The following is an 11,415-nucleotide window of genomic DNA, read 5'->3' on the forward strand; positions in this document are numbered from 1 at the left end:
CTCCATTGTCTCCTTTGCTTCCAAACACATTCAACATCAGTTTGGGAGTTGGACTCCTATTCCTTAAAGGTGATCTCCTGTAGGCAACTTCTTATAAAGGAGCAATCAAGTATAGCCTTGTTTTATGTACCGGAACTGTCCAACTTAGCTATTCCAGTTTAGAATCCTGATTCCTCTTTTCATGAAGGAATCGCCACAGATCCCGATTCTTAGAAGCGAGGAATCACAATTCCACATTTTTTGAATTTTGTTATGATGTCTTTGGAGTCTAGATTCCACCTCATCAAATTTTGAGAGTTGTGTACAAGACCGTGATTCAACCAATAGGTGACCTTGCTTCCGAGTTTTAGGAATAGTGATTAGTGCTATGTGGAATCTAGATCCGTAACATCCAAATGATTGCCAAAATTTTATGGAATGCTTGGAATTTTTAAACATTATTTGAAAATTTTGTTATTTATAATTAATAAATGATTGGTATCCAAAAACTCAATGGGTGTCGAAAAAACTCTAGTTCAAGTCGTTCCTAAATTTTGAGAATTGTAATAAATGTCTTATTTTAAATTACATTATTAATAAATGAATCTTTTTTTTTCATTAGTCAATCTCAAAACTCTAGGAAATACTTAGTTAAAGGTACTCAACCTTGTTTTCCAATACTTGAGGAGATCAAGGGAGGGGGGTGGGGATTGTAGTGGGGTTTAGTAATCTGACATGGGAAGACACAGCAGAACAAGTATATTCACATAAAAGTTGCTATATGTATAAAGTATATGAGCATTTTTCAAAATCATAAAATAAAAGTTATGAAAATTTGTTTTTTAAAAATGAGCAGGGTTCTTTTAGTTAGGCTTTGTACAGAATTCCCACTGTGTTAGTTTTTAGGAAGATTATTTCTTTTTGGTTTGTTTCCAGATTATAGATTCTCCCTAGTTCTTTCCTTCTCTCTCTCTCTCTCTCTATATCTTTTTTTTCTTTTTTGCTTCAATTTTCTTGTTTTCTTCAAATTATATGTAATTTATTGATTTTCTATCTTTGGATGTTTTAATAGTTCAATTTTTTTCTATTGTTGAAATATTTCGATGATTTTCTATGCATTGGGAAAAGAATGTTTCTGCGTATCTATACATTTGACTTGTGTAAAATTTGCAATATTTGTGGAAGTGCTGGAGTTGTGCGCCTCAACCTTAAATTCATTGATGGTGAAATAGCCCATATAATTCATGCGTGTAAACATTATTGTGCATAGTGCAGTTGTACAAATTCATCTCTCGAGTGAAATTTATTCATGATACAGAAAAAGAAGAATTACTCTTTTAATTGAGTGATTTGTCTCAATGTTGTATACTTCAATTTTAAAAATCATTTGAGGCATGAATCTTAAACATATCTCTGCTGGGTGCAGTAGAGGCACCATGTATATGGGACACTCTTCAGCTCGCTCTTTTTCAGACTCTGTTCCAGCCGGGTATGCCTTCCCATCTGATCTGCATATTTTTCCATTTACCTCCACTTTGAATGTTTCCATAGCAATGCTTGGTGATATGTGCATGTTTCAGGAAGGAAGATGCCTTAAACCCAAAGCATTGGAAATATCCCGACACAAATTCCCCTATTGTAGCTAGCAAGGCAGTGCATGCTGAGCGCCTCAAAGAAGCTATTAAAAGGTTATATCAAACTCTTGATAACGAGGTATGAGATTTTTTTTTCTTTCTTCTTTTCTGTGTTGGGGGGGGGGGGGGGGTTGGGGGTTTGAAGAAATGAGAATTGTTTTATTGGCGGTGTATCTTTTTGCAATTACCCAAATGGGTTGGGGGTTTTAAGAAATGAGAATTGTTTTATTGGCGGTGTATCTTTTTGCAATTACCCAAATTTCATCTCTTTTCAGGCTATCATTTCAAAGTTGCCTGACAAAGGAGAGAATCTGCATAGAAAGATAAAGGTACTGGAGTCAGAACTTGATACAATTGAGAAATCTGATATGAACCATGATCATAAGAAAGGGAAGGCAAATCCTAGCAATACTCCAGATGTCGTCAACATCGATGATATATCAGATGTGCTTCAAAAGTTATCGGTTGAAAGGAAGAGAGAGTAGGACTATTTGTATAAAGCATTTGGTGCATGTTTATTATTATTTTTATTTTTTTACAAAACTGTGATGCATGAAATGATCCTTGTCTACAAGGTGCATGAGATCCGTAATTCCATATGTGCATTCAAAGCATGTGCGCATCCATAAATACAATCTCTCTATGTCAATATCTAATTGGCACACACTGTAGACAGCATATTCCATGTTCGTTTTAACTTTTTTTTTTTTTTTTGATTTGGTGGTTGATAGAATGGGGGCCCAAAATCGTTGTCTTGGCCCAAATTGCACAAAAAAGAAAATATGATTGTAGTAGGGAAAGTAATCCTTTGAATGCATTGTTCTAGTTGTAATTATGAGAGTTCTATGCAATTTCTCTTTCCTTTTAGTAAATGATGAGGACATTCTTATCCAGGGATTCCGGCTTAAGAATCTTTTTCGAAACATGAATTCGTTACATCTGCTGCTGTATTGGTTCTTTATTGAGCGAAATATGGTCACCCAAGGTTCACATGATTTACTTTCTATTACAACATTATTTCTGATGACTGGCACGCTCATGCCATATTTTGTTTTCCATGAACTCTGGAAATAGATGGACTTACATAGTTGGTCTTCTCAAAGATCTCTTCCTTAATTTATATAGAACTTATTTTTGAGTAATGGGGACACTAGGGCCATGATCCTTGGCTAAGAGGCAGACGAAATAGTGGGCGCAGCACAAAATATGGTCCAAAGACAGGCCATGAGATACTTAGGGTTTCCCAGGTTGGACACATTTTCTTTTATGTTCTTATAAAATTTATGAATATGAGAATAAGGTTTGCATTGCCCATTAAGTTTTCCATTTTTTTATATGAAACTAATGAATATGGGAATAAGGTTTGCCGTTTGGCCATTAAGTTTAGGGAAGTTGAGTCTATTCTAATAAAGACATGGTTACTGTGTAGACAATGCCCATAGTGTAACTTGTGCCACCCAACGTCTAACTTAGTTAGATGGTGGTGATCCAACTAAGTTGGACGGTAGTGATTGAAAGATAGCATTTCAATTACCACTGCCCTTCAATTACCACCTCCAAGGTGGTTGGAGTTCATATACAGGTGGTTTGAGTTCATATACAGGGATGCCCGTATATGAACCGGTGGTTTGAGTTCATATACAGGGATGCCCGTATATGAACTTTTCCCTTCTGATAATGTCTTTTTAGTTGGTTTCCCTTTTCTATATTCTAGAACATTGTTGATCAGTATAGATCTACCTCCCGTTCTATTCAGCCAGTTCCTACTACGCCTAATACCAAAACCTACTCAAACTTATTTACACAATATCAATTTCCTCGAAGACATCATCTTTCCCTAACCATTTACAACCTTGTTCCTTGTCTGTGAAATTTAGACTATTTGTTTAATCTTTTACTAATGGAAAATTATTTCATGCGGGTTGGGCTGCATTTCTACAATATGTGTTCCGGAGGTCTAAATCATTCATCTTAAAGATGGATGCAAATAGGTGGTCCATCTGAAATCAATTCTAACTAATGGTCCAAATGTTTTCTTAATATAACTATTATTTCTAGTTTTCATTTTTTTTTTTTTTTTTCATATTCATGATCTCCATATTAAATATTATATATTTTTTAAAAATTAAGATCAAATTATATTTAAAAAACATATTTATTGTCAAGCCTGCATTTCTACAATATGCCGCATAAAAACCGTGTCCTTGAGTTTATAAAACCCTTATTCCATAACCACCATACCCTGGTTCATTATTCATCAAAGACTTTCAAAATCTTGTTAATCATCTTCTTCCCTCTGGGCTGATAAAATCCGGTGGGACTATGTTTCCGTGAAGTGTTCCTTATGTCATAATTTCCATCAAACCTCCACTCTCCACTTCTCAAGGTTATGCATAGGTAGGATTAGGGGCCAGTTGGTAGATTTTTGGAAAACCAATTGAATGGCTCTTACTATTCTATGATGAGTGGCATGTCATGGATACTTATAGACCCAGTTTGGAGGACCACTTGTTTAGAAAAATACAAAAGTATTTATATGCCTGGTTTGGAGCCACTTGGGATTTCGAGTTAGGTCAATGACACACCTCTAGCCTCCCGATTTCATATCGGATGGCTGATGATGATGACCTCTTTGCATTAAAAATAAATGGTCTTTTTGTAAATTTTCCGTTAACTTATTCACCAAAGTACTAGGACATTTTATGTGCTTTTCTTTTTTGATTATCAGGTCCTTGTTGAGGAGAAGTAAATGGAGTTCCTTTTCTTAGGTACGTTACAGCTGCTACTAATGCTAAATAATTTATTGTTTTCTTTTTGACTATTTATTGCATTTATGCTTTAAGGATGTGGTTAGCATGAGGCCACAGGCAGGCTTGGTAATGAATGTATTTTTTAAATATAATTTGATCCTAATTTTTAGAGTATGTATAATTTTTAATATAGAGATCGTGATGAAATTTTTTTTTTTTCTCGAAAACTAAAAATAATAATTATATTAAAAAACATTTGGACAGTTAGTTACAATTATTTGTAGATGGACCACGTATTTGCATCCATCTTTAAGATGGATGCTTTATACCTCTAAATCGCATATTGTAAAAATGCGGTCAAGCCCGATGAAACAATTGTTCTTCAGATAAGGTTAAATCTAATATTTATTAGGAGGCAAACAATTCTAAATGTGATTGATGTGGTTAGAGATGGTGTCAACATAAAGTTAGGACTTCGGAGAGATGCTCTAGAATCTAAAGATTTTAAAATGAGTAAGACTAATACATAACATATGAAATGTAAATTTAGTAATAATATCAAGGAAGTAATTAAGATTGATGCTCAATAAAAACCTAAAATTGATTTTTTTTTCGATATTTTCGATCGATAGTCCATGAGAATGGAAAGATTGAAGAAGATGATGCCTTTAGAATTAAGTTGAGTGGACAAAGTGGAATTGAGTTTCTGGAGTATTATGTGATCGCCACACACCAATAAAACTAAAAGGGAGGCTCTATAGGATGGATATAAGACTAGCCATGCTTTATGGGATGAGATGTTGGACGGTAAAGAAACACCATATCTATGGAATGAGTATAGCCGAGATGGAGATGTTGAGGTGGACGAGTGGCATGACAAGAAAGGATAGAATCCAGAATAAAAACATCAGAGGGAACCTAGGAGAAATTCCAATAAACGATAAGATAAGAAAAAAATAGACTTTGGTGGTCTGGTCATGTGCAGTGTTGACCTAAAACAGTACCAGTTAGGAACAGTGATTGGATTCAAGTTGAAGGCTTTAAAAGGGCAAGCCCAAAAGAACATAAATGGAAGTAGTGAAAAGAGATGTGTTGGCTTATAAACTAACTTAGGATATGAGCCTTGGCGGAATGACAAAACATGATTCTTGTATCCGACCCAAATAGTTAGAATAAGATTATGATGATGATGAAAGCAGTTCGAAACTTGTTTGAAACTAGAAGTTGCATACCATGGGAATTAGTGAATTTGAACTTTCAGTCATAATGACCGATGTCACGTTATGATGAATGGTAGGAATAAAATTGACTTCTAATTCATCATAAGAAAGCAAAATGAATTATTTCTTGCATCAAATTGTACATGAAGTTCTTAAAGGCCAAGGTGAAAATGAGATTCCCTTTAAAACTCACCATGTATTAAGCCTGAGCTGAGGATTTGAAGGCCTGTCAAAAGCGTGTCGAGTTAACTATGTGTTGATATTTGATTTAAAGGTCTACTTATTTGACCTGCAGGTACACTAACAGGTCTAATAATTTGACCTGTGGACACACATATAAACGTTGGGACACGGTTTCTATGAGTCCTAGGACTCACATAGTGTCATCTCTTTTTAGTCTAGAGATGGATCTTGGATGTAATTTTTTAGATAGTTCACTAATATATAAAAATAAATAAAATTTACAAGCTAAAAATGGTTATTTTGGAGAAAATTTCTAAACAGTCAAATTTTAATTTTTTCGGAGAGATCACAACTTTACATTGTAGAACTTATGCATTGACTACTTCCTCCAAACATTGACCCCAAAGGGAGGAACTAAATCATTAATATATATTTCTAAACAGTTTCTTACCAGCGAATCAGATTGAACTGATTGATTGTTCTTGTGGCTTGAGGAAGATCCATTCATTCTTTGTGTTGCTATAACATATAAACAAGTTTGGTATTTCACTTATAAATTTGGTGTCGCCTACCCTCCTTGGCCCTTGTAAACCCCAATGGACATTTTGAAAAATAGGACTGACTGATGCCACGCTAGCTACCCTTTTCGATCATGAAAAATATTACAAAATATAAATGTATTTAAGCAATAAAAAAATGTTGGCGTATGGAGGCCTTGAGCTCTAGAACATTTGGCGAGAAATTTTTTTAACAAACAACAAAATTACAACCTTAGTCACAAAATAAAGCTATAAAGACCTTTTGCTGGAGACAAATCCACTAATACACCTTAAAAATACTACAAAGACCTCACAGTTAGTCTCCTTAGATTTCTACTCACATAACCCACTTGGAGATGGACTGATGTATGAATTACATGACTACCATAAAATTGTTAGCAATATATACTCCATATAACTTAAACAATCACAAAAATTAAATTACAAAGTAAATGTTAATCTCCAAATTACATAAACAAAACTGTGTGTGCTAAGTGATATCCTAAACATGAGAAACCAATAATGAAACAAGATTTGCTTAGCTCACCGCCGTGAGACTTACATAGAAACCATTATGATATCTCCTTTCGATAGCACAATGTTTAATGGTGCACTCTTGTCTACTTTCCAGGGAAGCATAACATGAAAGCTCATAACATATTTGAAACATGAAATGCTCCATAAAAAAAGTAAGGGTCGGAAATGGTAATTTCATGAAGCAAAGAGAGTGGCTTTGTAAGCTTATGGTGAACTATGTGTGGGTTGATTCATACAAGGGGGAGAGAGAATGTCAAAGAGGCTTAAGGTCTTGTTTTCATGGAGAATATCTGAGAAATTGAAAACCTCATAAAAAAGCAGAAATAAAAACCAACGGCTGGAAGCTGAGAACCTTTGTTTGGTAACTTGTATGTGAAAATCAAAGAAAGCTTGGGCTGGAACTTGGGCTAAGATAGATTCAAAGGGGATAGATCGTGAGGTTAAATAAATAAAAAGGGGATGGAGGAGTCTTATTCCCCCCCCCCCCTTTTCTCCAGAAATCGGCAGTGTACCCCTTGGGGTGCCCTACAGTGTTGGCCAAAATTAGGAAAAAGAAAAGAAACATAGAGAGATGTGGGGCTCCGTGTTTCCATACTTTTCCCATTCCCAAACAGGGGAAAACATGAAAACTGAGAAAACAAGTCATTTTCTCGGTTATCAAATATGGCCGAAATGCTCAATGATTTGAACATGAAATTCTCATAACAATGTGAGCGAGAAATACGCATGAAACTTGAATGAAAACTATGCCTACTCATGGAGTTTTATTCTACTAATGAAAGCAACACAACTAGAAATAAAGGGTGCTTCAACTTCATTCAAAGGGAGCCACAGAAAGATGCTACCTTACTGTTATGGATGGTTTTGGAAGCCATCCCATCCCAAACCCTAATTTTTTAATTTCCTTCTCATTAAAGTAATTTTTGAATTTCAAACACCATTTTAAGACCTTTCACGAAAGGAAAAAGTTTATATAGAGCCGATGCTCGAAACAATCGAATTAGAGCCTACCTCAAAAATTTCACTAGATAAGGTTGTTTTGATGCCCAAATAACGTCAAATTGATCATCTCGACATCAAAATGCATGGACATGAGAAAAAAATGAATTTCAAGCTTTGGATATAGTATATTTTTTTAGGCATATTTGGACCATCAGTTTTCAAGACTTTCAAGTTTTCATAGACCTGTCTATCTACACTATTTTTGAAGCTTTAAACTTTATAAATAAAGATGAAAATATATTTTAAGGCTATCACAAAGATTTCCAGTATTGAAACTACATTTCTAGACACTATTTGAAGGTAGGCTCCAATTTGATTGTTTAGAGCCTAGGCTCTATACAAACCGTACCCTTTACAAAATTGACCATGGCATTTCTATAGACAAGAGAAAGAGAAGAGCAAAATGAGTGGGGCATGCCCCTTGGGGAACTATTTCTTTTTCTCTCCGAACTTTGAAATTCAAATATGAGCTTTCACTTTCAAAGGATCATTTTCATCATGTGTGTCCTACTTCGACTAATACAACAATATTCTTGATTTTTGTATAATTTTAAATCATTTCTAACCTTGATAAATAGTTTGAAGAAAATTAGATTAGGATAGTCACTCCACTCTGCTAGTCCCGGAGCCCTAAGACATTTTTCCGAGTCAACTAAATGAGGTCCATGACCTATAAGCTATAGCAAGGGGCTCATACTTAGCTCATCAAAGCACTCGATAAATGGCTGGGTGGCATAATTATAGTGGACTATTGGTAGACCTCCAAGGGCACTCCCTCTTGTGGATATCGGCGTACTCTCTCTGGTGCACATGTGTATGCCTCCTCTCATTGAATCAACTGGAACATACCTTCTTTTAATTGATCAATTGGATAGAGTGGTTTCCTATAATGCGAATGTCCAATGCACATGCTATGAGATGGTTCAATATCAGGGATTTGGCTTATGTCCTTTAAAGCCCGTCCATCTCACACATAGCTCACTCAGTAATGCTTGGACTCACAAGAATTCTAAGATCTAACAAACATGCTATGATAGTAATGACTATGGAGCATTCTAATTGACCTTGACTCGAGGTAACCCTCAAACCTCTATTGGTTAATTGTCCCTTACAAACTTGTCTCACAATCTTGGACGTTACGACCAAATCTGGATCCCATCTAACAAAGACTGGCTAGCCTGTCACACCCATTATGAACAAGGACTATTGGAATGGTGGAATCAAGAACAAGGACTATTGGAATGGCGGAATCAAGGCCTTGGAAGGCCAATAATCGAAACTAACAAATTAATGATATTACAAGCATTAAAAAATAGGAAATTGCGAACATAACAAATTTTAAAATTGGATTAAATTTTAAATATATTGTACATATATTAAGCTACAGTTATGAGTAGGACCCATAGCAAGAAATTGTTGATGACCCTGTTGATGGACTGCTTAAAATAATGGAAAAGGAAAAATATTGGATATAATTTATTTTGAAATAGAAATTGTGGCTTAAAAATCATATAATTAGTTATAAACTGATATCAAGGCATGAAAAATTTGTACTTAAAAATTATAAATCCGTGAAAATTTCAACAACTGGAAAACAGTGGTAATTTCCAATTTTTGTAATGTCAACTTAGTTATTTTTAAAAATTTGAGAAATTATAATGACCAACTAAAATTTTGTGATAATATTTTCCAAGAGCATAAAAATTAATAAACTTAAATTAAAATGATTACATCTATATGATATTTTTAAAATCTGATGATTTCATCAATAAAAACATATAAAAGTGCAATGAATAATTTCTAGAAGCATAAAACACGCAAATCAACTTATACTCGAAGAAAAATTGAAATTATTAATTTATAAAGGAAAAACTAGCAAAGCTAGTTATATAAAATATTAAAAAATATAATTTTTTGTGGGGAAAGACAATTATGGTGAAAGCATTTAGTCATAAATGTATTTTAGAATATAAAGATTCATAGTTGACTTTTTCTTTTTCGGAAATCTGTATTGATTTTTTAACGTAATATAGTAAGTAAAAACTATTAATTTAAATAATTTAAAATTTGAACAAAGATGTTCTTGGAAAGTTTAGTGGTTGTTATCATGTAAGGATGGGCATGCACAAAAATATGCTGAACTCTTATATTTTTGTACGTAGTGTATCTAAATCTATAAAATTTGGGGATTTCTTAGGGCACGCTTGGTTGGTGCGTAAATATATTTTTTCAAGAAAAATATAAATAATACAACTAAACATATATATAGATATTTATTTAAATACTATTTAAATATTATATATTAAACATTATTTATATACTAAATGTAAATAATATGTAATATGTATTGTATTGTAAATATGTATTGTATTGTAAATATGTATTGTATTGTAAATATGTATTGTATTGTAAATATCTATTATATAAATAACATATTATGTAATAAAATATTTATTATGTTATATAAATATATGGTAGGGCTCATGGAAGACCTACTTCATATGGGACATGGAGCAACATTTTGATGCTAATATCTAGGGGAGGATGTATGTTGAGCACACTTCAAAGCCCATGACAAGCACTTGACAGGCTTTAAAACAAAAGTTGAGGTTCATTTCTCACTAAATAATACGACCCGGGTGATTAAGCTCTAATGAATGGGGTCACTGAGATAATACGTGAAATGTGTTATCAAAATTGCTCAATTTTGGCGAAAAAAGGGATGCTTTTCCTTTATTTGGTATATTTTGACGCGTCTTCTACTGCATTTTCAGAAATAACGAAAATGCAAAATGTCTGACCATTTTTTCTATAAAAGAGCAACTATAATGTACTCCATTAGGAGCACATTGTATACTTATTCCCTCGATGAAAACACTTGTTTAGAGAGACTAAGTGTACAATGTGCTCCCAGGGAATCACACTATACTCTCTATTTTATAAAAAAATATGGACATGAACGGATCCTCTTCTATATTTTTTTTTATTGTTGAAAAGTTGCAGATTTAGATATGTGTCTGAACTTGCCATTGACAAGAAATTGGGTTTGGACATCCCAATCAAAACTGATATTTTCATTTAAAAAAGAACCCGGTTAGAATTGGGGCTTTTTTGAGCATAAAAAAAAAATGAAAAGTTGGTATTGAGAGTAAATAAAAAATTCTTGAGTGTAAAATAAAAAATATACGAAGTCTTTCTTTAAACATTGAAAATATAATGGGATTTTTTATTAAATTGCCTAATATGGACCATGACCTTGGATAATTAATTCTTGAAGTTTATATGGAGGTGGCGAGGTTGGCAATGGGCCAAAAGGCAAGGTATGATAGACTCACTTAGAGCTATGGTGACAGTTAAGGGCCTAGCTGACTGTATTGTTCAAACCATGTGGAGTGGACCTTTGAGGTGCAATGGCGAATAAAAGGTGCATCGCAATGTGACCTGAGAAGGGTGCGACCAAGGATAGAGAACCCAAAAGGCCTGCTCAGCCTACTTCATGTGTAATGGTGGACCCCTCAATGCAGCTTGACCAATGGCAGAGAATGAGGAGGCCTCTCAATATACATTGGTT

General features: G+C 34.0%; 1 protein-coding gene across 4 annotated transcripts in view; it reads left to right on the forward strand.

The window, feature by feature from the left end:
• Positions 1 to 2,485, forward strand: part of CHR24 (chromatin remodeling 24) — a 49,279-nt gene extending 46,794 nt beyond the window's left edge. For all 4 annotated transcript variants that reach the window (XR_016053937.1, XR_016053940.1, XM_006850469.4 and 1 more), the window contains 3 exons: positions 1,406 to 1,468; positions 1,560 to 1,692; positions 1,889 to 2,485. Coding sequence is in view for 2 of the 4 variants with exons in the window: in XM_006850469.4 (XP_006850532.3) it covers positions 1,406 to 1,468; positions 1,560 to 1,692; positions 1,889 to 2,098 (406 nt within the window). In the remaining 2 variants the exon portion in view is untranslated. The remainder of the gene's footprint in view (positions 1 to 1,405; positions 1,469 to 1,559; positions 1,693 to 1,888) is intronic.
• Positions 2,486 to 11,415: the final 8,930 nt, after the last annotated feature.

This window comes from Amborella trichopoda, chromosome 1 (assembly GCF_054954075.1).
Source record: "Amborella trichopoda isolate Santa Cruz 75 chromosome 1, AtrichopodaSantaCruz75HAP2 v2.0, whole genome shotgun sequence".
NCBI classification, from domain to species: Eukaryota; Viridiplantae; Streptophyta; class Magnoliopsida; order Amborellales; family Amborellaceae; genus Amborella; species Amborella trichopoda.